The sequence below is a fragment of the Phocoena phocoena genome, chromosome 3 (genome assembly GCF_963924675.1).
Source record: "Phocoena phocoena chromosome 3, mPhoPho1.1, whole genome shotgun sequence".
NCBI lineage: Eukaryota > Metazoa > Chordata > Mammalia > Artiodactyla > Phocoenidae > Phocoena > Phocoena phocoena.
In genome coordinates, this window is record NC_089221.1 from 149,148,052 (window position 1) to 149,173,559 (window position 25,508).

Below are 25,508 nucleotides of genomic sequence, written 5' to 3' on the forward strand. Positions count from 1 at the left end.
TGCCCAGCCCAAGTGACCCGGTCATCGCCTTCCCAGCCTTCCTGGAGGCCCCAGAGAATTTCCTCTGGGAGACGGTGCTTGGGAACAGAGAAGGCCCAGTCTCCCTGGGCCAGACTTGCTGTCTACACACTCAGTGAAGCACGGCCTGCCCTGGGACTGTGGACTCACTTCCTGCAGGTGAATTCACACAGGCTTCACACGCACACCTCCCATCTCTCCATCCAAGGGACTGCTGTGTTGACGTTCCCCAGCCTGCCTTGCTGGGTTCAAATCCTGGCTCCACCACTTAACTAGTTGTCTGATATTGGAGAAATTATTTAGTCTTGCTAAGCCTCAGTTATCTCATCTGTAAAATGGGGACAACAATTGTACCTGCCTCATAGAATTGTAGTGAAGATAAAATGAGTTAATGCACGTGAAGCTCTTAGAACAGTTGCCTGGCACAGAGTAACCGGTCAGCGAAATGAGCTGTGGCCATTGTAGTCGTCCTCTGTGCTCTCATTCTGCGCCAGGCCCTGCAGGGTAGGTTGCTGCCGGCCCACAGGGGCTCACACGGCCATGGGGGAGACAGACGTGGGATGCTCACCACCCCAGTGGGACGGGAGCTGACAAGCCACAGGGCCCTCCATATATGAGCGCTGGGCAGCACCCCAGTTGCCTTTGCAACCCACCAGCTCAGCAGATCCTCGACACAGCCGGGGAGGCAGGCACTGTGAACCCCAGTGTGCACATGGGGAGACTGAGACCGGAGTCACGACCCAGGGCCATGCAACTCACCGGCAGCACCACCAGAATCCACACTCCTTCCTCATGGGAACTTTCGACCTCTTCAGCCTGCACTGAAGCCTGCACTTTCTCACCTAGAGAGCAGTGTTTAGATGACCCTTTGTTTAACCCTCACAAGAACTCCCTGAAGGCTGCTGGGTGGCATTTATTTTTCCTGAGGAAGAAACAGGGTCAGAGAAGTTCAGTAACTTGCCCAGAGTCATATAGCTTGAAAACCAGGTGTGTCTGGCCCCGGGTCTTCTTTGACTGTGCCTCATAGGTTCATGGATTCATCAGACCCCCTCAAAATTTCTGCTCTGCACCAGGCTCTGTGCAAGGCTCTGGGGTAACAGCAGTGGATAAACCATACAGGATTCTTGCCCTCAAGTGAAGAAGAGATTAAATGTAAATAAATGTAGTTACAAGGGACAAGAGAAGCATAGGATTCGGGACAGTGATGTGGAAGTGGGGACGGGGTACCCCCAAGCCTGGGAGGTCAGGGAGGGCTTCCCTGAGGAGGTGACATCTGAGCCACGCGCTAAAGGGTGAGAAGGATTTAGCCAAGCACAGGACAGGGAAGTCTTGCATATCACCCCTGTCCTAGAGAACCCACTCTGTGGCACATCCAACCAGTCATTTTCATAGAAAAGACCCTCAAGGTCACTTTCAGAAAAAATGGATCAGCAAGTGTTCTTGACATCAGAATGATGTTCTGTACATGAGATTCCAGAGGCTCATCAGAGTCAGCAGAGAGGGCTCAGCAGTGTCCATCTGGAGGGGGGAGCAGAGTTTTAGGTGGAGCGAGAGACCCACGATAGGTTTAGGAAGGTGGGGGCTGACCCAGGCCGGTGGGTGTCATAGAAAGAACACGCACCTGCCATGTGGAAGACCGGCCGTGAGGCAAGGCTGCAGGTAGGGAGGTGAGGAAAGGGCTACAGCCAAGGCCAGGGGACAGGAGGAGAAGAGAGGAAGAAGAGGGGCAGCCTTGCATTGCTGTCTGCTGCTATAGAACAGGACAGTAATAGCCTTCCACTTGGCCCTTATGGCGGAAATAGGATTTTTTAAAGATGTAGAACACTTAGCTGAGGATTTATCTATCCATCCATCATCCATTCAACAAGTAATTATTGAGCACCTACTATGTGCCAGGTCTTGCACATATCGGTGAGGATGAGCGTGGTCCCTGCCCACGTGAAGTATTGTATAGTCTGGAGGGGAGGACAGAAATGAATCAGATAATCGTACAAATGAATGTCAGATAAAACCCTGACATGCAACGATGTGAGGGACTGACTATTCTAGCACTCTTGCCTCTACAGCCACTGTCCTCTTGGGTTAGAAACCAAGTCTTTAGACAGTCAATCCCGAGGCAGCAATGGACAAGCTTTCCTCTGAGCTTCTTAAGTGTGCAGTTGTGTTAAGTGCTCGATAAACATCAGCGACCTGAGACCAGGATCAGGGTCAGGTCACCCACTGTTCCTGGAGTGGCCCTCCCTGCAGGAGCCTGTCCCCTCCTACCTCTCTGACCTCTTTCCTTTCCACTCCTCACCCCCTACCTCTCTAGGGCTTCACGGGCTCTGTTTCTCAGTCTCCAGACTCATGTGTTTGCATGAGCTACTGGCATGATTAACTACCTACTTTCCTACAAATCTTGGTGTCAGTGTTACTTCCCCCAGGAAGCCCTCCAGGATGCCTACCCCAGCAGCCCCTGTTAACCATGCCCATGATGACATGCTCCACGTATCGGGCATACTTTGTCCTGCTTTAGATTCTCCTTGAGGCTGACCTGGTTTCCCATTTGTCCTCAGAGGAGAGGTGGGACGTGGCCTTCAGCCCCTGCCAAAGGGACACAGCTGGGCCGGCTGCCGTGAGGAGGAGTGTCTTCACAACTGCTATATGTTCCCCACAGCAGACAGGGTCGGAGGCCAGCAGCCCTGGGTCCTCTTTCAGAGGGCTGTGGGGGGTCTCAGGAGGAGCATTGCTGAGACCCAGCTCTATCTTTGCTTGAGTTTTCTGTGTGCCTTAATGGAAAGAGCCATTCCATGTAGGCTTGAGGTCAGACAGACCTGAATTCAGAGTTCAGTTCAGCCACTTACCAGTTGTGAGATGCTGGACAAATTTTGGTGCTTCTCCAAGCTTTGGTTTGCTCTTCTGTAAAATGGGCCCATGGTCCACCATTAGGGGCATTACATGAGATGACGCTAAGTACCCAGGACTGATTGTCTCATAGTAAGTGCTCAAGATGGGAAGCAAACTAGTGCCTACCACGTGTCAGGCCTCTGCCGCGTCTGTATCTTGCTCCCCACGACGTCTCTACGAGACAGACCATGCGGGATCCCCATTTTACACACGGGTAGGGTCCCTAGACCAGGTCGTACCTGGCCATTCTCCCACAGCCAGGACCAAGCCTAGAGGTGGTAGCATCCTGGGGTCAGTCCCTCACTGTGCTTCTCCACAGGTCCAGAACGTCCACGGAGCTTTCAACGCTCTCGGGGGAGCAGACAGACTCACCTCCAACCGTATGTACCCCATACCCACACTGGGAACAGCTTTCTGCCCCAAGATTCCCAGTGCAGCAGGGAGGGAACGGGGTGGAGAGGGAGGGAACGTTTACCAAGCCCTCGCTGTAAGCCAAGCTGTTAATGCTTCATTCCCACAGCTAGCCCGTGAGGAAGTGGAATTATCCCCATCTCACAGAGAAGGGAAGAAAAGTGACTTGTCGTGGCAGTCCTAGGCACCTCATCACTGCTCCATGAATACCGGATGTTATCATTATTATTATCGTTACTGCCACATAATTGTTGTCAGTTGAGATAATCACCCTGGATCCCACAGGGAGTGGTGACAGAGCCAGAATTCATCCTGGCTCCAAGTGGCACCGTGAGAATAGGGCTGTGGGTGGCTCAGCCAGATCTGGCCACCTGGGCTGCCCCCCACCCCACCCCCTCCTCCTGCTTCAGCCCCTCCCACCCACAAACGGCCCCTCCCTGAGCCTCCTCCCCGCTGGGCTCCCTGGCACCTTGGCCCAGATTAAAGAGCGTGCCACATCTTTACAGACCTGCAGAAGAGCACACATACCTACACACCTGTGCAGACGCACGTGGGGCCTTGCACAGAACGGGCCTGGGAGGTCTGTCTGCTCAAGCGGATCCACCCACTGGGTTCTGTAGGACAGGTTACCAAGGCTTTTCTTATTTCCTCACCTGAGCTCACCTTTTCACCCATATGTCCTTAATCATTTCTTAAAATACATTCACAGGCAGACCTCGGAGACATTATGGGATCAGTTCCAGGCCACCTCAGTGAAGTGAATAATGCAGTAAAACAAATCACAGGAACTTTTTGGTTTCCCAGTACATAGGAAATTTATGTTACGCTACACTGAAGCCTGTTTAGTACGCAGTAGCATTATGTCTTTAAAAACAATGTAAATACCTTAATTTAAAAATACTTTATTGCTAAAAAATGCTAACCGGCATCTGACAACACAGGGTTACCACAAACCTTCAATTTGTAAAAAAAAAACCAAAAAAACAAAAAAAACACAGTGTCTTTGACGGGCAATAACGTGAAGCAATGAAACGAGGTGTGCCTGTACTCTACCAGCCTAAGCATGGAATGGAATTGGGACAATCCAAGCAAAAGAGGACTGCCCTCCACGACCTGCCCCAACAAATCAAGCTTCTCATTTCTCCGTGTCCCTGGGAATCCTTGCCCGTGAGCAGAAGTCATTTTTTCCAAGCAGCTTACCTTCTGATTTTTGTGCCTGGTGTTATATCATAACCACAGTTCGTGTAGAGTTTTTCCACTGGTAATGGAGGCACGGTTGCCCGTCTAGCAGCTCTGCTGTGCTTTAAGGCACTGTCTTTTCACGGAAAACGTCTGGTTTCTACCTTTTCACCATTGCAGTAACGCCTCTGATATTTACAAGACTTGCTTTACATTTATCGTATTGTTTCCCAGCTGGGTCCGTACCCACTCGTGCTGCTTCCCGCAGCGTGTCAGTGTGTAACTGCGCCCCCTGGTCTTCACGCAGATGTCTGATTATACTGGAGGGAGACGATTCTTCGTATGGTGGGGTGTTCATCGCGGTTCTGCGTGAGGGCAGCGTGCTGTCCCAAGGGGCCTGTCCCCACCTGCTTGCAATTAGCCTGGACCTCTCAGCTGCCTGATATTGGAAGAAGATCAAGCTAGGAAGGCCCCAGGGTGTGCAGGCTGATGGAGGGTGTGGGCAGAAAACCTTTCCTGCTCCCGGGCTACTGACGAAAGCCATCTCAGGCTGGCTTCAGTGGAAAGAGAGATGCATGAGATGCACCAGACAGCCGGGGTAGAGCGGGCTCTCATTTCCTCAGCTCTCAAGCCTGGTACCCCCCGCAACCCTGTCCCCTCCACTTGTCCCTCTGCTCCCAGGTCCTCCATGGGGAGCTGCTTCTTGTCATTCAGGTCTCAGCTCAAATGCCACCACCTCAGAGAGACCCTCCCTGACCACCTTTTGTACAAAAACCCCCAGGCCTAGCAACACACCTGTTTTTCTTCCTAGCACAGACCACTCTGTTTGAAGATACTGGCAGTGACTCTATTGTACCAAAGGCCTTAAAATTGGTCACTGCCTTTGAGTCATCAATTCTACTTAGAGGAGAGTAAGCTAAGGAAACAAATACGAGAGTGTGCAAGGATTTAGGAAAATAATGGTCGTTTAGGTCATTGTTTATAAGAGTGAAAATGAGCCGCAGCGTCAGTGTCTGGCCCCAGGGGCCTGGTTGAGCACACTGTGCATGGCCTTGCTGGGGGATGAGCGCAGTGACCGTGATGTGTCAGAAGCTCACTGGCGTTCAGGCAGCAGGCAGCTGTTGAGCACCTGCTATGTGCCAGGCGCTGTGCGAGGGGATACGGCGATGGATAAAACCAATGCCCTAGACCTTACGCTGTATCTTAGACCTGAAACAGCGTCCATGGTGTTCAGTTCTCAGAAGAAGGTTCAGTACGATCCAATTTTATATTTATGTTTAGGGGAATAGAAATATAAGTATAAATAGAAATCTAGCAGTGTCTACATGAGAATGCGAATCTCCGATTTTCTGTGGAGGGTGGCTTTGTGGGTGATATCTTCTTACGATCATCTGTGTGTTTTACAAATTTGAACAGAACTATTACAGGTGTGATTTTCATAAGGCGTTCACTCTCTCGTTCCTTCAGGTTTTTAACACGGGGCCGTGGGCATTTGGAACTCCGTATTTCAAGTGTGGTCTCTGTGCTCCTGGCTTAAAATACAGATTCTGAGCCCCACCCCAGACCCACTGAACAGAACCCTTGGGGTGAGGCCCGGGTGTCTGCCTTTTAAATCCTGGGTGGCCCTAGTGCTCCTGAAATCTGAGCACCGGTGGGGTTGAGCAGAGGGATGTTGGGGTCTTCATGGGCTTAGCCCTGAGGCTGCAGGACGTTTCCCAGGTTTTTAGAGGAGTCAGGTCTCAAGAGGGTTCAAGAAACACCACCCTTTCCTTACCAAGACGCAGTGTTGGCAGGAAGAGACTGTGAACACCGTCTACGTCCCCTACCCTTTCACAGAAGATGAGTCCAAAGACTCAGGACTGACTCAGCCAGGAGACCAGGATTAGAGCCCACAAGCCTGAATTTCTGTGTTGTTTTAGCTGCGTGGTCCCTGACCCGAGATTCTAGAAGACAACAATAGAGGGGTCTGTGAGCTTCTCCCAGCATCCCAGAAGGCCCAAGGGAATATCACCTTTCCCGGGATGCTATGTAGCAGCTTTGGGCCAGCATTCTATCAGCCTAGTGTTTGATTCCGGTTACCTCATGCTTATGAGAAGCTGATTCATCTGTTCTTCTATTCATGCCTCTGTCCAGTCAGCCCTCCATCCATTCATTCATTCAATAAGCATTTGCCACCGTCCACTTCGTACCAGGCCTTGCGCAGGGTTCTAGGGACACAGAGATGAGTAAGGCTCAGTCCCTGCCCTCCGCAGTCTCCGCCATCCAGTGGGGAAGGGGTAAGAGTTACAGTGGAATATGACAGGACCAGGTGGAGGAAGAACTAATCTCCCATTAATTGAAAATGGGGAAAGAAATTAATCAGTCATTATAGATAGGTGCAGTTTTTCTGGTTGGTGGATTCTTTTTTAAAACTTGAACCCAGTTTTTTCCCAAAGTAACAGTATTCAAACAGGACGAGAGGGTGCACAACAAAATGTGACCTTTTTCAAATCCTGCCTCCTGTCCCGCCCCCCCACCAGAGGCTAGAACCGCTGATAGTTTCTTGGGCATCTTTTCAGAAAATTCTTCTGTACATTCTTCACGCAGGTAGAGGAGTGAGTCTTCCCTGCCCCCAATACATGGAAACATGTTATTCACCCTGGTCCCTAACTTAGTTCTTTTCACTCAGTGATACCCCCTTGGAGAGTGGCCTCTTCCACACACCCCTTCTCAGCAGCTGCCCTGTGGATGGACATGAGGGTTGTTATTAAAATTGAACATTATATACAGTGCAGGAGAAAAGATCCTGACCGATGGAGTCTTTCGATTCCTGGTGCCCAAAGGGAGAAATGAAGAGGGGTCGTTTGGTGGTGAAATTGTGCGGACTGAGTACCTCCCCACACCCCGCAATGGCAAGCAGGTTTAGGGTTGAAACGAGCTGCCGGCCGGGCAGTACCCATCCCCCTGCCTCATGCTACTGTGTCCTTCCCGCAGCCCTCGCCTCCCACGACTACATCTTGAAGATCGTGCCCACGGTTTACGAGGACAAGAGTGGCAAGCAGCGGTACTCTTATCAGTACACGGTGGCCAACAAGGTACACGGGTGGCAGCTGCGTGCAATAGCGCCCTCTGCTGGCTGAGAGCCGAGATGACAAGCGTCTGGGCGCGATCTCCTCTGATTCCCTTCAACGGGCCTTTCCTGGAGGGGTGATCTACCCTGCGTAAAGATGGGAGGCCAGTCTCAGAGTCAAGGGGAGGAAATCGAACCGGGACATAGGGTGTGATCTGTTGGAGAAAGAGCAGGCAGGTGACCTGTCCCGAAGGTCTAGGGCTTGGAGACATCTCCACTGCCCTGTATCTGGCCCTGATTATTCAGGTACGGGACCCTGATTGGTTAGCACACAACAGATGCTCTGGCTCGTGGGGCACAAGCTCGTTATCCAGAATCATGAAGCTCTGGAATTACACCAGATGGCTGTTGGTTAACAGGTATGTCCCAGGACCCCGATACTCAAATTCACGGAGATGCAGGCAGGCCTTGGTGGGAAGCAAAGCACAGTCAGAGCCAGCAGAATGGGGTGACAGACAGTGGTTTTAAGCCAAGACAGCCTCAGTCTCCCTGGAGATGACCCTGCCATGGGACATGAATGGTTGAAGCCCATGGGTTGAGGCATCCCCAAGAGACCCCTTTACACCAGGACTCTCCTTCTTTTTCTGTTCCAGGACCGCCCAGACCCCTTAAGGTGGTCCATTGTTTGGCTCTAATAATAATAATAGTAAGAGCAGTAGCTATCATTTATGGATTACTTACCATGGGCTGCACATTATGCTAAGCTCTCTACCTCCACCATCTTTTTCAGTCATCAAGGCAGCTCTGACATTGGGACTGTTACTGTCCCCATTTTACAGATTTGGCCACTGAGGCACTGAGAGGTGGTCCTGGAGCTATAGCATGGCTGAATGGGGATTAGAACCAGCTTCTCCTCCAGCTCCAAAACGTGGTCTCTTGATCACATCACCTGTTCAGCCTGAACCAGGGGCCTCTGAGTCTGCCAGGCTGGGAGCTACTCTCTCTTGGGTGACTTGGGGTCCCTCTACTCTGCTCCACCTACACTGATGCTCTGGTGTATCTCTCCGAGGCAGAGGGGTGCTGTTTCTTGGAGGGCGTCTCACTGGAACCCTCAAGCGCTGACGGCATCTGACAAATGGGAGCAAGTGGAGGCAGTGTGAACAGAAAGAGTGTGGGCTGTGGAGCAAACTTCCGTTTCAAACCTGGCTCGGTCACTCACTAGCTCTGTCACCTGGGACAAGTCACATAACCGTTCTGTGCCTCAGTTTACTCATTTGTAAAACGGGGACGGTGCCCACCTCACAAGGTCGCTGTCAGATGAGGCAGTGTTTTTAAAACCACCGAACCCACAAAGAAGGCTTCGGCAAATGGTACCTACTGCCGCTGTTTTTTATTATTTTCCTCTGTCCCTCAGCTCTGGGCTGTGACCCAGACAGTCACCCTGCCCCATGAGCTCTCCCTGGGGAAAGCTGATCTTGTTTTGCCCAAGGCTCCTTCCCTTGAGGCTTTGGCAAAGGCCCAGCAGCCAGGACAGCTTGCTCAGCTCCCTCTGCGGCCTCAGCCCTGGCCCGCACTGTGAGCGCGTGAGGCTGCACCCATCGGCGCCAGTGGCAGTCCAGCAGAGGAGGCAAGTTTCAGGGTTGTCCTTAAAGAAGCTGCAGGGCTTGGGCCTTAGCATTTGGGGTTGGGGCTAAAGTCTGGTCTCCAGTTGCTGAGGACAAATGAGACTAACCGAGAGGTTTTCAGCGTCCTGAAGTGCGTGCACGGTTAATTCAGCCCCTTGGCATCCTTGGAGCCCCGGCCGATGCCTTCTGAGGAAGGCTTGTGGTGGGGCTGTGCCCTCTGACTTTCCAGTTCTGTGTGTTCCTTCTTTGAAGAAGCTTACTCCCCACATCTCACTCACACACACGCACACCCCCCTCAGGGTGTCATGAGGACTGTCCCCTCCTTGCCAAGCTGTCCGGACACCCCTGGGGAGATTGGGCCATTCGTTCATGGTGCTGCAGTATTGCACATGTTTTTACATGCCTCCTTCTCCAGACTGTGGGTCCCTCTGGGGATGGGGCAGAGCGTACTCCCCTCAGGGTCCCCAGCAACCAGCAAGGGGCCAGTACGCAGGAGAGGTGCTCAGTGAACTGTCACTGAATAAACAAATGGATTCTGCATAGCCCAGGAGTTGAAGGGAGAAATAGGCCTTTAGTCAAACTGAGCCCACTCACACTTGTCCTTTGACAGCTCTGCTCTCCTATTTTGATTCTGGTGCTGCTTCCAAGGTCATGTGGTCCATTTCCAAGCAGTCCAAAGGGTCCAAAATGCTTCCAGTGAATGGTGGCCATCCAGATGCTGATGGCAGAGCTACTGGGGGGAAGGGTGTGAGAGGAGGGGTCCATGGAGCCTGACTCTGCAGGGGGAGGGAGGGAGAAGAGCCCGTTCTTGTGGGTTTCTGGGGACCCTCTGCCACCCATCCCCCACGCGACAGGGTTTGAGCCTGAGTCTCACATCCCCAACCCCTGTCCGCTCTTCTTGCACCTCAGGAGTACGTCGCCTACAGCCACACTGGCCGCATCATCCCCGCCATCTGGTTCCGCTATGACCTAAGCCCCATCACGGTCAAGTACACGGAGAGACGGCAGCCTCTGTACAGGTTCATCACCACGGTGAGTGGGCGGGGTGCCTGCTGTGAGCACCCCAACCGGTCCTCCAAGAAGCGGGATGCAGCCCACAGGGCTAGGGGCTCAGCCTGTCCACACAAGGCTGGGACCTCTAGGATGTTTAGAAATGTCATCAGAAGCACATCAATATCGATGGCATTTCATCAAGAAACTCTTTTCCAGATGGGAATGCCACTCAATCACTTCGTTCCTTAAGCAATTCCATCTTTATATGGCTCAGTGAGATGTTCCTGATTTTCTCCAGTTTTTTATTTTTATGGAAATTATTCTTAGCAGGGCGTATCCTTTTCTGTGTAAGTTTTACAGTGAAGATTTCACTCATTTTTTTCCATGTCTATTTTCTAACTCTACGGGCTGATATTATCAGGTTTTTTTCTTTCTTTCCTTCCTGCCTGTTCTCTTTTTTTCTTTTTTGCCATTGTCTCCCCCAAGTCCAATCTTCTGTGAGGCAGCTTCAAGCTGATGACAGTTTTCTTTGATGCTGACTATTTCTATCAAGTACTATCCTGGCTTCCCATTGAAAATGTCCTTGGGGTCAGAACAGCCAGGTCACAGTGCCCTGCTCCAACCAAGAGGCCTGGAGAAATTCGGTAAGCCAGAGTCAGTGAAGGTGGAGGAGATGAGGTGATTTTCCCTCCCTCTTAGATTTAGAAACTGCTTTTCTACCTCTTCATACTTTTAATAATGATTCAGAATTCGGTGTCCAGTCTTGGCTCTTTCATTTCCTACTCTGACTACGTCTGTATTAGGACTCTTGTTACAGAAGAGACAGGACCCCGCATCAAGCTGGCTTGAAGGATAAGTGGGCTTCAGGTATGGCTAGATCCAGGTACAAATGTCTGGAATAGGTCTGTCTTCATCCTGCTCTCCTCTGTACTGGCTTCATTTTCACATAAAATTTACCAGTAGAAAGTACCTCTTTCTCAGTAATCCTACCCCAAGTTTTGGGTAGAATGGCACTGTCATTGGCCTGGCTCAGGTCCCATGCTATCCTTGTGGCCTGGAGAATGAATGGTGTGCTCCAGTTGGCCAGCCCCACCCAGACCGCAAGGACCAAGATTACGAGGGGGTGGGGTTCCGCAAAAGAAAAATCAGAGGCCAGTTACCAGAAGAGGAAAGACTGGATGCTAGGCGGCCAAAAGGCCAGATGTCCACTATAAGGTCTCCATCTTATAATTGATGAAATAGGAATAACAGTCCCTACTTTTCCTACCTCCCAGTGCCTTGTGGGACTCAAAGCAGATTACGAAAGGGAAGCTCTGAAATTATAGAAAACCATGTGGATACAAAGGGTGTCAAAATCTGGTGCTTATATGAGCCTCTACACGGCCTTTTACTGTTCTCTGACTCCATAAAGATTTGAAACTTCTGATCTACCAAGGGCACCTAACATAAAGCTAAAACACCAGACACAGATTGGGAGAAGATATTTGCCACACATATAAGGAAGAAGTATGCTTCAGAATTTATACGTTTAAAAAAAAAATTTCTACAAATCAGTAAGAAAAAGTGACCAAAAAAAAAAATAGGTAAGGACTTGACCATTGACAGAAGAGACCACACTGGCAGTGGAAAGACGCCCAAGTTTACTAGAAATTGGAGGAATGAGATTCAAAACAACCCAATTCGATCCTATCAGATTGGCAGAAATTAAAGACCTGCCACTGTAAAGATTGGGAGGATGCAAAGCAAGGGGACCTGTGTATACTATCTGGTGTAAATAGGGTTAGCCACTTTGGAGGGATACGTATCAACCCTTTGGCTCCAAATCAGGGAATCTGTGAGCAAGTGATTCTACCCAAGGCCCCACAGGGTAGCACACTAAGTGGGTCTTGGTGCCGATTCTCAGCCAGTACTCTTACTGCATACCCAAAATTGGACAGAAGCAAAGACACAGGGAGGTACCTCTGTGTGGGCGTGGTCTGCATCTCAGAGGCCCTGGGGTCTGCGGCCTTGATGGTGGCAGAGAAACCCCTGTGCCCACACCTCACTATAGGGTCGGGAAGGATCTTCATGGCCCCCTTCCTGTTTCCCCTGCATTCCAGACAGCTGAGGCTCTGAGTGTTGAGATCCCTTGGTAAGTGGCTGAGAAATGAAGCGACTTCATTTATTTGTTAAATGTTTGCTAAACTTTACCATGCGCCAGGCCCTGTGCTTTGCAGCAGGGATAACAAGTTAGATGCAATCCCTGCTCTTAAGCTGCTCCCCAGCTGGCGGGGGAGATGGGCGAGCACACAGAACTGCAGTCCCATCCAGCAGGGGCTCCGATGGAGCTGTGCACCAGGTACCCCAGTGGCAAACTCCCTTCTGTTTGGAAGGTTCAGAGAAGGAAACCCCAAGATGGGTCTTGAAGGGTGAGGAGACGTTTTTTAGACTGGTGAGTGAGGGAGAGAGGTTCTTAGCAAAGGGAATAGTACATGCCAGGGTGCCCAACATAGCGTGTCTTGTGAAGGCCATGTGGCTTCTTTCAATGGGGAAGGAATTCTGAGAGCTGGAGGTCCCAAAAACCCCAGGGGAGGAGCTCGTCCTGCATCACCCAGAGGCCTTCTCCTCCTCCTTTTGGCCACCAGCCCCTCCTGCACCCCAGCCCTGCCCGCCTCCACCTGAGTGGGGGCCGTGCTGCTGGGAACCTCCTGACATCATTAGCCTGGTGGTTTTTCTGAAGGCCCCATGCTGCCATTTTGGTTGCCACGACAACCATGGGGTCAGCCCAGAGTGAGCCAGCCGGCTGTCCCTGGCAGATGGCATCATTGTGGAGCTTCAGAGTCCTCTGTCACAGGGCGGCAGATGTGGGGATGACGTTTGCACACAGACACACAAGCACAAAGACCCCCGGGAACCCTCGCCAGGCAGGGTGGAGGTGGGATGGAAGTGGAGGCACCTGCTGTGACTTCTCTTTCTCTCTTTATGAAATCAAACACTTGCGTGCGTTGGGGGCCTCTGCAAATAGCTCCTCAGAGGGGCTGCTGAAGAGGGGGCTTAGGCCAGGATGTTGTCATGTGGCGGCTGCAGGGCTGCGGCGGCAGCTGTGGGTGGGCTGGAATGAGGGGTGGGTGCAGCCAGGGGCGGGGGAGCGGGTGTGGAGGGGAGAGGCATTCTAAGTAACAAGTACCTGGCTTAGTCGGGGTTGCCCCTTCCAGGCTCTTATGGTCTGGAAAGGACCTTTTTTTCATGCCCTGCCTGAACAGAGGGGACGCCCTCCTCCTGGAAGCCTCCAGCAGGCTGCCCGGGCTCCTCTCTGGACACCCAGGGCACCTTGCTCAGACCTCCACTTTGTGCTGTTCCAGAAAATTCCACCACTGAGAGAATAAAACAGATGGTGTTTAACAACATGAAAGGGATCCCTTTCAAAGTGCCCCCTCCCACACATGCACATTTGTCCCCTACCCCTGCCACTTGCTGAAGCCCCTTTTTGGAGATGGCCTTCAAGTGGGTGGTGGTGACAGATCGGGTGGCTCTGGAGGTGTCACATCACTTTCCTTGTGTGTGTTTTATTCTATTTGGGGGGAGCAACCAGAAGTCACCCAAGTACCAAATTGGGTCAGTATGGCCATGGCATTTTTTGTCCACGAAAAAGTAGCAGCTGGTGATGATGACATGCCCCCCCCCCCTTTGGATAACAGGGATAGCTGAGTTAAACATCATCCCTGCCCTCGAGGTGCTCCTTGCCAGTGAAATAATCCCCCAAAGTTTAGATTGCATTTCATAGTTGCCAGGCCTGATTATGATGAGCTCCAGGCCTGACTCACCTCTGTGTCCCTAGCATCCGGCACAGGACTTGGCCTGGATGTAGGTGCTTAGAAATATACAAGGGATAACTGCTCAAAGAAGTGATCATATAGCCGCACTTATTAAGCATCTACTAGGTGCCAGGTAATTTTACAGTCCTCTCCTTTAACCCTCCCAGGAACCCTCCAAGGTAGATGATATCATTCCTGTTTTAGATATGAATTAATGGAGGCCCAGAGAGGTAAAGAAACTCTTCCAAGATCTCACAGCCAAGAAAGTCAGGGCTGAGACTTGAGCCCCAGACTTGCCTCTGCCACATCCTCCCATCACCAGCTTGGGAGGCTTCATTTTCCAAAACAAAGGCTCTCAAGGATGTTCCAACAACAGAGCCCCCAGAAGCCATGGAGCCCTTGATAGATACACCAGGATCATTTGATACAGTGACTTCTGTCCTGGGAATCAAGAAGAAATATTATAGCAGGAAACAAGGCAATATTATGAGCATGTGTGATAAAATCACAGTCACGCCCATGCAAACCATAAAAAAAGCAAACTGTCCATCTAAGACTGGTTGGTGGTGCACAGGTTTTCCTGCCCTTATCTGGTTACCTTTCACTCATCTGTTGGGGCACCTGCAAAGATTTTCCATTGACAAAAGGCAGCAGGTGTGTGGAGTGGGGGGCACATAGGATGGTTAAAAACAAAAACAAAAAAACTGAAAGAAGACAGACTTAAAACTGAGAAGGTTTTACGTCTGAGGCTGTGTGAGTTGGGAAAAGACCGTCTTGGTAGCTGGACTGATACAACAGCCGCTTAAGACCCTCCATTCTCTCCTACTTGGGCTTTCCTCGGCGTGTCTCTCTTCCCAGGACTGTGAGCTCCAGGAAGGAGGGCTGGCTCTCAGTCACCTCTGTTCCCCAGACCTGGCATAGCCCGGGCAGGTGATAAGTGGGTGTGAAACAGTGAGTAGACACATGGAGGGTGTACACCTTGGTCCACTCTCCACAAGACAGTTTCTATTATCTGAGGAGCAGAACAGAACCCAAATTAGCTGCCCTGTTATTCAGGCCTAGAAATGTGTATGTAAAAAAAACACTTCCATTCTTGTCCTTCCGGATGTTTGAGCAAAGCTAGTTCTTCCAGAAGGTTGTGTACCAGGGGCTGATTGCTCCAACTGAGTCTGAACACCGATATCACAGTTGGAACAGGAACTGCTGGTACTTTTTTCTAGGGCAGGTTCTGAGACGAATAAGGAACATTAGAAAGGCATGGGCTCCATTTTATAAACTACACTTATTTTTACAGCCACACAGCGTCTTACTTCATAAACGTCCCTGACGGAGACCCCTTACCTTTAGGACATCTGATACGTAAGACTTAAGAGAGCCGAGAAAACAAAATATAAAGAAGCCATCCAGGCATGCAGATGGGAACTGAGGGGAGCCTTCAGGTGGGAGAGAAGCAGGGTGGAGGAACAGGAAAAAGCAGGCCCTTTGCAGCCTCCCAGACCTGGATGCTCGTCACCCTTGCCTACTTGGTAGCTGTGTGACCTTCAACGAGTGGGTCCCTCTCTGAGCCTGTTTCCTCACCTGTGAAATGGAGCGCACCCCATTTGCCCTACTACTCGCAAAGAATGAATGAGGAGGCAGAAGGAAGTGCCATCTCAGGCCTGGCACATAGTAGGTGCTGCACCGAGGTGGTTTTTTCCGAGGGGGCGGTGGGTGTTTTGCGGCTGCAGCCACTGTAAAAATGGCAGGGAAGGGCCTCCACTCTCCCCCGCCCCCGCCCCCAGGCTCCTGGACTAAAGGGTGCAAGTGGGCAGTCTGGCAGGCGTGACACCACTGCCTGGAGACCCCCACACCCTCTCCTCCCCACCTCTCCCAGGCCCAGTCATCAGCTTCCCTTCCACGACAGCCTCCACCTCTGCCCAGCCGCAGCCCTGGTGTTCTCATCCGAGGCTCCAGCCTGTCTGCCGCCACTGGCATCTGATGGGACTCCGATTCATTATTTATTTCCTCACGCTGTGCCTTTTGCGCAGGCTTTTCAAGCAAGGCGGACTGGACGAGTAGAGTGAGCGAGCAGTGCCCGGGCACTTAACGGTGGTACATCAGGCAGCTAGACAGGGCCTCATAGTGGACCCCATTTCACAGATGAGAGAAACTGAGGCTCTGAGAGGTCAACTGGTTTTCCCGGCCAGGGTCGCAGAGCTGGTATCCGCCCCCAGGAATGTTTACTCCAGAGCCTGGTGGAACACAGAGGGATTCAGTCCTCCAGCTGGTGTGGTGGGAACTTGTCCTCTCCATATTATAAGGAATCAAGAGCCGTGATTAAAATGTCAGGGGAGCACACACACACCTTCCTTTCAAGGTAGACGAGCTGACTTCATTCTCCCCACAGTGGAAGGTCGGGAAGCTGGGGGAGCCGCAGGGAGGAAGCCTCGCCGTAAGAACAGAGGGGCATTATTGATGACTTCGGATGAGAGCAAAGGAATGTGCTTCGCCCCGACTCACTGGGGCCCACATAGCAAATGGTCCTTGTCTTCATTACTGGAGCTGGGGCTGCTGACCAGAGTAGGGTTGCAGGTCCCGGCTGTGATGGCCCCTCCTGGCTCAGCGGCCCCGCTCTCCCGTCCTCCACCCTCTCCCCCCGGAAGTTGTCCCCCTGCCTCAAAGCTGGGAGATGCAAGAGGGTAGCAGCAGCAAGGGACCAAGGGAACAGGCATTTAAGGGTGGACGTGTAACACGGGCAATCCCAGGGAAGTCCTGAGGGGTGAGGATTAGCCTTCCCGTTTGTAAAAGTTAGGAAACAGAGGCTCAGGGAGCCATGGAAGTGGGCCCAGCATCCTGAATCACCTCCACACCCCCAGCTCCTGGGCTGACACCCCTTGTGTGAGTCACCTTTGCCCCTTGCCCGGGGCGTGGAATTCTTCTACTCCTTTTCTAGGACGTTCGTTCGTTCGTTCACTCCCTCACTCCCTCACCGACTCTTTTATTGGTTCTCACTCATGCACACACACACTCCTTTACTCAGTGAACATGTCCTGAGCCTGCTGTGGGTCGGTCTCTTCTGCTTTCTTCTCTCTCCCTGGGGCAGTCAGGAAAACGAGCTTTAAGCAGTAGGGTTGGGGTAGGGGACTGGGGGTGAGGGGTCGCTCCCTGCCTGGCCGAAGACTGGAAACAACCTCTGGCCTGAGGTGCTTTGCCCCCAGGGATGTTCTTATGACAAACCCACGTGTCTGGGCCTCAGCTACTCCCTCTGTAGAATGGGCCCTCGGAGGGCTTGGGGCCTGAGCAGCTGAAAAGAATCTGCCTGGGACACCCTTGCCATCCTGTCCTTCCATGAATGGCTTGTCCTCTGCTTAAGGAGCCAGGTAGAGAATGGAAATTGAGACCCAAAGGCCTGCTCTGAGGAATAAGTGATATTTTTACCCATTGTTCTTCTTAGGGTGGGTCTCAGAGAGGTTTAGAAAATCTCGGGTCTTAGCAAGAAGGTTGGAGCCTTCCAGTCACCTGGAAGATGAGATTAGGTACCATTTACTAAACACGTACTAAGTGCTAGGCACTCCAGAGGCATTGCCTGCAGTATGACAGTTGGCAAAGTAGGGACAGTTTTCCCATTTTGCAGATCAAATAACTGAGGCCCGGGAAGGCTCTCCCAAGTCCAGAGTTAGAAAGCGACAGCCACGACTCGGCTTCTGAATTCTAAGCTCTTTCTGCCGCCACAGCCCGGAAGGCCACTGCGGGCTCCCCAGTCTTCACACCCCACCCACCTTGGCCGTGCACCCTGAGGAGGTTCACGCCTCCTGGCCTCTGCACACCATGGAGGCCCGGTTCTCCTAGCTCTTCTGCGTGCACAGCAACATGCAAGGGAACTGAGTGTCATGGGCGTGATTTGCTTCGTTTTCCTTTTTATTCATTTCTATTCATCTTGGACCCTATCCTCCCAGGCCAGGGAGATGCCAAGTCACCATCCTCCCTTCCACCAGGCCTTTCTTTATCTCTTCTCAAGATCCCTGTCAGCCTCCTAACATCTGTGGTTGGTCATCCCCCCCCCACCCCTGCCCCAACCATCAGCCAAATGTGGTGAAGCCTGTGATCTTGCCACCACCAAGGTAGAGCCTGAGTCCAAAGACAGACATACCCTCTGGTGCAACCTTGTGGCTACATTTATTTCCTTGCGTTTCAGAACGTAGAAACCGTGATCTTCTCGGGATAAGGGATGGCCACAACTGACCACCTTCTGGGATCAGTCCAGATGTGGCAGCCTCCTGGTGCTGGGGGTTTCTGTGGCTACCATCTGTCAAAATCCAGAGCACGCCACAGCCTGGGAGCACCCCAGGACCCTCTCCTCACGACTCCTGCTTCACCTCACACCAGTCACCACCTGCAGATGTGAGCAGGTCAGGCAGGCCAAAGGCAAAATAATGAAAATGGGGCCATGGCAGCATCAGGCGGGTGGCTAGATTTCTCTCAGCTTTTGAGGAGTCCTCCACTGCCCCACTGAATACGCCAGAATTCCCCCTCCTCCACTGACGGGTGACCAGCACCTTGAATAGACGTAGAATAATGGGGGACATACAGCTGCATTGGGTGATGTCAGTAGACACACACAGTAGCTTCCTGAAGAGCCCCTTAGCTTTAGGCACCCTGTAAGTAACTCAGACAGGGTCGGCTGCCTGGCGGCCTGAATGCTCCCAGGGCCTCAGTTTCCCCACAGCTCTGTGTTTTCTCATGTACCTCAATGAGTGTGTTGTGTCTCCTTCTGTTCCAGGCCTGCCCGGTGAACGGAGGCTTCAGTTTGGGTGCCAGGTGTATGTGAATCGTAGGCACAGGCAGGTTCCAAAGCGTGTAGATGAATATGGATATGTGTGTGTGGTTATTTTTTATTTTTTTATTATTTGCTCCATTGCACTTAAGTCACATTTTCCTATCCTCTGATCCAAGCTCTAAAAGCGTTTTGCGGTATAAAATCGCCCATCATCTGATCCACTCTACCAAAATAACCCGGCTCCCCTGCCGTCATTCTCCTTGAAAAGTAGCCCTGCGTCATGCTCTGAGGCCGGCGGGGAGAGGCCTTGCCCACTGAAAACACTTCATCATAATCCCCCCAGCGCCCCCCCATCCTCCTCTCTCCCTGGGGGGTTGCTCTGGTTTCTTGGGCTGTTATTACTGGAATGCCAGCTGCTCTACTTACAGCCTATCCGTACAGACCTGCTCTGTCTGTCTGGGGCCTCACAGGCCTCCGCTTAGCTCATCTCTTGGAAATATAATTTTAAAAATAAATGCCGGTTCGATTCACACTTCCCTCTTGCCTCTGCTGTGTCTCCTGGCCTGTTCGCTTGGCACCAGAGGACCCAGTATGGCACTGCTGTCTCCCAGAGTCCTCCCATGGGACCTCCAGGGCGGCCTCAGGGGCCCTCCAGGGCTGCCCAGATTGGCTTCTTCTGAGACCTGTGGTCATCTAAGTGCCCCTTAAATGTGGCAAGGGAGAAAGAGTGAGAGCTCTGGGGGCAGACAGACTTGGCTCTGCCCCACACTTGCTGTGTGACCTTGGACAGACTACTTCCCTCTCTGGGCCCATGGGTACGTGAGAGAAGAGGTGCCTTCCTCTGGTGGGTGGTATTGGTTTTTATAAAAGACATAAAGTGTGTCTTTAGGGGAAAAGTACATTTAAAGTTTCCTTGCAAACCTTTCATGCACTTTGGTTCTTTGATGTTGCCAGAAAGCAACTCATAGGTAGGCCAGAAAATTTTGAGGAAAACATAGCGTTATGTTGACACATCACAAGTGGAGTCCTGACAACTTCAAAGCAAAGTGAATAATTCGTTAGGTAGGCTGTTTCATGCCTGGGAAGCAGCAAAGGGCCCTGTTGAGAGTTTTGAACTCCAATTCAGCCACTAATTACCATGGCGTTGGACGAGTGACTGAGTGTCCCTGTGCCTCAGTTTCCCTGGCTGTAATATAGTTATAAGAATAGTACCTCCCTCCTAGGGTTGGCCTGGGGATTCGGTGAGGTGAGAGGCGTGAGCATTTCGAAGCGTGCCTGGCACAGAAAGGTGCTGTGTAAGTGCTGTCTCTTTTGTTGTAGTTCTTATATTATTATGTGGCAGGAAGTGAGGAAGTACTGGCATACAGGTGACATTCACGACCATCCCCGTACCACAGCAGTTCTTAATCGGGCAGTTTTGACCTCCAGGGGACATCTGACAATGTTTGGAGACAATGTGTCATTTCAGTCGTCACAGCAGGGAAGAGAAGGTAGTACTGGCGTCTCATGGGTGGAGGCCCAGGATGCCGCTCACCGTTCTTCAGAGTACAGGACAGTTCCGACAACAGAGAATTATCTGGTCCCCAAAGTAAATAGTGCCGTAAGAAACTGTGCCCCGCTACAAGATTTCTGGTAGCAACATAGGCCCCTCTCTCCTCTGTAGCACTTGCCTTTGTTGTAATTTTGCATTTATCGGTAAGATTGATTACTACCCGTCCCACTGATGCAGTACAAGCTTCTGAGGGTGAGAGGAGATTTGTTTCTCAGTCCAGCCCATCCAGGCCAGCGCTGCCTATTCAGCCCACCCCAGATGTTACTCAGTCACTGGCAGCACTGGTCCTGGACCTGTCAGACCCAGGTTCAAGTCCCAGTTTTGCCACTTCTTGGCTGTATGACCTTGGGCCAGTGGCACTGCCTTTCTAAACTTCCGTTCCTTCATCTGCAAATGGGATTGTAAATATCTGATAAATTTAGAGTAGAAGTTAAGACCACAGGCTCCAGAATCAAAGACATGCCCAAGTTCAAGTCACAGTTCTGCTACTTGTTATGTGAACGTAGTTACCTGTTTAAGCCTCAGTTTCCTCACCTCTGAAATGGGTCTAATAATCCCCCTCCTTTCAGAAGGTTAATATGGGAACGAAAGGAGCTGATAATGGTTACTTTTATTATTATTTCATTCATCATCCAACAAGTGGAGTTTTTGAGCCCAGAGTATGTTCCAGCCCCTGTTGGTTACCACGTGGTGGGCCTAATGGGGCAGAGCGTCTGCACTTGCTGAGCTCATCATCTCGTGGTTTGGGAGGGGTCTGGCCTGGTGCTCCCTCCAGTGCTGACCTCTGACCTCCCCTCACCCCTTTCAGATCTGTGCCATCATCGGCGGGACCTTCACTGTTGCCGGCATTCTGGACTCGTGTATCTTCACAGCCTCGGAGGCCTGGAAGAAGATCCAGCTGGGCAAGATGCATTGACGACCCGCCTGGCCCGATGGCCGAGGACCCAAGGAGACCGCCAGCCCTGTCTCCAGCGCCCCGTCTCCTCCTGCCCTCTATCTGGCCCAGGATCTGTCTGCGTCCCAAAGTGGGGGTGAGGGGAGGGAGGGGGTGGCTCACGGGTTCGCAGCTACCTCTTTTCCCCATGTTTAACTGTAGATGAATTACACTGCCTGAAGTCTGGGTGCCCCTTTCTTTCTCTGAGGAGCCCCAACACCAGAGTCAGGCAGGGAAGGTTCGGGAATGCTGGAGACCACTCCCGGGAAAACTGCAGTCCTTTCCCTGTTGGGCGAGCAGCTCAGAATCTATGTTGACCAGCTCTCAGCCAGGCTTTGACAATCTCCCCACTGTTTGGTCCCACTAATCACTTGGTTTCTCCCCTGGGCAGCCAACCTGCAGACCTGGGCTCTGGGCTTTGGACCAGGCTGCCCAAAGGTACCTCCCACCTGGTGCCTTCAACAAAGAATGGTACTTCCCAGGCAAGCCCCTGATACGTGGCCCTGTAGATGGAGCCCTTGCTTCTGCTCCATCCCTTCCCGCCCGACCTAGAGCCCAGGCCTCAAGGCCCTCACCCCCACCCCTTTCTTTTCTTCCCCAGAAGCAGATGCCCAGTTGTTGGGCAGCAGCTGTGTAGACTCAAGTCTGCCCACTGGTCCCTGGGTGCCTGGCGAGTTCCCCTTCCTCTCTCTCTTCATCTTGTTCCTCTGAACCCCCTGCCAATGTGCCTCAGCCCCCGTGCTGTGTGGCCACAGCATGGCTTGGTGGAGGGGCTGGCTGTGACTGGGAAGTCATCCTTGGAGAGCCAGACATGGTTTGTGCACTTATGTCCAGATGGGAAGCATCCTTTTCCGCGACCCTAAGATAATCACGTCTCAGCCTCTCCCAGGCGGCTTGCCGTCGGTCCCAAGGCCTTAGGTGGGGGAAGCAAAGCAGACCAGCCCTTCTCCCTTCTTAGCATGTCCACCCTCGGGGCTCTCAAGGCTGTATAGCTCTTGGACCTCTCTGCAGCCCAGATGTGGCCCACTTGCCCCACCAAGCTCCCCACTGGCTGGCCACACACTAACTCAGTCCTGGTTCCTGGGGCAGCTCCACTGTTTCCTCACTTGCTCTTGGGCGGGTCCCTACCCTACTGCTCCCCCGCTATCCTTCCCCTTTAGTCCTGAAAGGGAGAGGCAATGGTCCAGGCATGAATTATACCCAGGGAATTTTAGGTATGCCCCCCACTTCCCAGGGAGAGAGTCGTCCACCTGTTTTCCATTTATATCAAGATTGTTTGCATACTTTTGTAATTAAGGGGCATGTAATTAAGGGGAGTGGAAGGCGTTTTTAAATTATCTCTGGATGGTTCAAGTCTCTGCCGTTTGTAATTTTTGACTCTAGATTCCAATTAGAAAAGCTTCCCCTTTTGCATATGAGTTGATGAATGTGAGTGTAAACTGCATTTGGGTATTTCTGGTATCTGTGGCCACTCAGATGGATTTTTTTTTTTTTTTTTTTTTTTTTGCATTCTCTTCCCCAGTTACAGAAAGGAGGCCCTTGGGTGTGTGAATACGTGTGGCTGTAGAGGGTGGGCGGGGCAGGGTGGGGAAATGGCATGCAAGTGAATTGAAATCCCATGTTTATGTGTTTTAAAAAAAAAAAAACAACTCTTGAGGACATAGGGGATGTCAGTTTCCTATGGAAGAGACACCTCTGACCCATTATTCTTATAAACAAAATCTCAAGGGAAAAAAATGTTAGTTCTTTCTCCACTCATTGGGTTCAAATAGATTAAAAGGCTGATTTTCAGAAATATTGCTGTGTGTTGCTTTTGACTTGATTGTGGCTGGGTAGCCCGGAGGCTGGGATCACAGTCAGAACATTCTAGAGGAGAATTTCATTCTAGAGGAGAGAAACTGGGAAATGTGGAGAAGATCTGTTAGCATGATCAGAAAGTCAGGACCCCTTGGATTCAGTCCTTCCTTTATTGAATCCCTACAGAATGTCCCCTGATCTGCTACTTGCTTTTTTCTTTTTAATTTATTTTATTGAAGTATAGTTGATTTACAACCTTGTGTTAACTTGATCTGCTCGCTTTCCAGTTGTGTAGCCTCAGGCCAGGTCCTTAACCTCATGGTGCTGTTGCAGAAATTAAATCTATAATGGGTGCAAATAAGTTATACTGGATCAGAACAAGCTCATGTATGCAGGAAAGTGGTACATAGTAAATTTTCAAAAATGGTAGTTGTTCCGTATAGGTTTTCCCAAATAGAATAAGGGAGATCCACCATCAGCTGTGAGAAAGGGACTTCCATGGACATTTGCCCAGTCCTTCAAGGCCTTCACTGGAACACCACGGACGTGGATAATAAACACGTCAGAGATGAATGTGAGAGCGAACCAGTCTGCGAGAAACTCTTCACTGACCCTCCCCATTCTCTCTTTAACGTTCTGTGCGATACTTGAATTACTGTGACACTCAAAGCTAGTGATGGAGAGCATATGCCCACCGGTAGTCAAAGAGTCTAGTAAAACTAAGTTGAATACTTTGGAGAGACCTGATAACGGTGAGTTGCCACACCGTCCTCAAAATGCTACCGAATTCAGGGAATTCCCTGGCAGTCCAGTGGTTAGGACTCTGCGCTTCCACTGCAGAGGATACTCAGCCCCTACCCCCCCCCAAAAAAAACCCCCACGAATTCAATGTGAGTAATGCAACTGAAAAGAGTTGGGGTGGGGGAGTCCTCGAGGATTCTGCATTCACGTTGAAAGTAAGTTCTCACTCCATGTTAAAGAAAACGAGAAACCTGGAGCCCTGCGGTTGGTTTATGTAAGGGACATAGTTTATGTATGAAGAACTCCAGCAGAGGTTTCTCAATGAAAAGCCTTGCTCAGGGTCAAAAGATGGGCTAATGTGGGATTTTGGGGTTTTTTTTTTTAAATATTGATTTATTTATTTGGCTGCACCGGTCTTCGTTGTAGCACGAGGGATCTTTGTTGCTGCATGCGGGATCTAGTTCCCTGACCAGGGATAGAACCTGGGCCGCCTGCATTGGTGTTACCGAGTCCAAGCTCACTCTGCTCGCCGCACGACAGGCCAATAAATAGGGAGACAACGTGTCGAGGCAAGGAATACAACTTTGTTCAGAAAGCCAGCAGACCGAAAAGATGGTGGACTAGAGTTCCCCCAAAAACCATCTTACTGGGGTCTGGATGCCAGTTTCTTTTATAGAATCAGAGAGGGAAGTAAAGTAAAAAGGTACAGAGAGAGGGAAAGGCGAGGAGGAAGTAAAGTAAAAGGGCCATCAGTCTTGCAAAACATCTCCTGGAGTGGCCGGCCTCCGGGAGGGGATGTGTTAGTTTCTTCTTTCTTGCAGCCATTCACAGGTGGGTAGGGTTCCCTGAGGCAGGCCATTATGTATGATTATAATAAAAGCAACGAAAAGCAAAGCCTAAAGTCAAAGAGACAGATCCAACATGGAGTCAAAATTGGCTCTTCCCTGTTACACTGGGAGCGCAGTCTTGACCGCTGGACCACCAGGGAAGTCCCGGGCCAATGTGTTTTAAGTTGATGTAAAACCGTTAAGGTATATGTGTGTCATTTTTATGATTTCTCCCTTGAACCAGTTCTTTCAATTACCTAACCAAGTGCAGACTATCGTGTTTTCGTGCAAGAGGATTTCTCAATCAGGGCTCATGGCGCAAACCCAGGGAGGTGTAGGTGACGGTTTGGGGGCTGTGGTGGTTCAGGCAGAAAAGGCTTCTCCTGGGGAGGTGTTGCAGCTGCAGAAGAGGTGAAGTCGGAGAGGTGCTTCGGTGAGGAGCGACCCTCACGTGCTGAGCTCACACTGCTTGGGGTCGAGGTGGGGCTGTGAACCTTGGGAAGAAGTGGGGTGTGGCAGTGCGGCTCATGAGTGGCAGCTGTATAGTTTTTATAACTAAAAGTCACAAATTTGTATTTTGTTCTTGCCCGAAACAAAGGTACACATTTTCTCAATGTGCCAGGGCACTGACGGTCCTGATGCCTTTTTAAGAAGCTGCTTCCTTAGCTGCTCCAGCAGATAGATGTCGCAGTCCAGAAATGTGAGGGGGCCTGTGTGGAGAACATTCACCCAAGACCCGAACCTCCCCTGCCCCCCAGCAGTTGTCTTCTGTCAGTTTTGTGGTGATGAGGTCATGCACTTTATTCTGACCAAAATAACTTATTTTTATCTCAACTCTGGTAGTAATAGCTACTGAGAGTTAGGCATTCTCCACGTGCCAGGCAAGGAGTGCTTGTTCAGGTCTTGTCTTTTTTAATCCTCACAGCAATCCTACAAGGTGGCTGTT

At 51.2% G+C, this 25,508-nt stretch overlaps 1 protein-coding gene across 1 annotated transcript in view; it reads left to right on the top strand.

Moving 5' to 3' along the window:
• Positions 1-21,179, top strand: part of ERGIC1 (endoplasmic reticulum-golgi intermediate compartment 1) — a 71,701-nt gene extending 50,522 nt beyond the window's left edge. Inside the window, 4 exon segments of the mRNA XM_065873744.1 lie at positions 3,201-3,284; positions 7,468-7,568; positions 10,078-10,200; positions 21,072-21,179. Coding sequence (XP_065729816.1) covers positions 3,201-3,284; positions 7,468-7,568; positions 10,078-10,200; positions 21,072-21,179 — 416 coding nt within the window.
• The last annotated feature ends 4,329 nt before the right edge of the window (positions 21,180-25,508 follow it).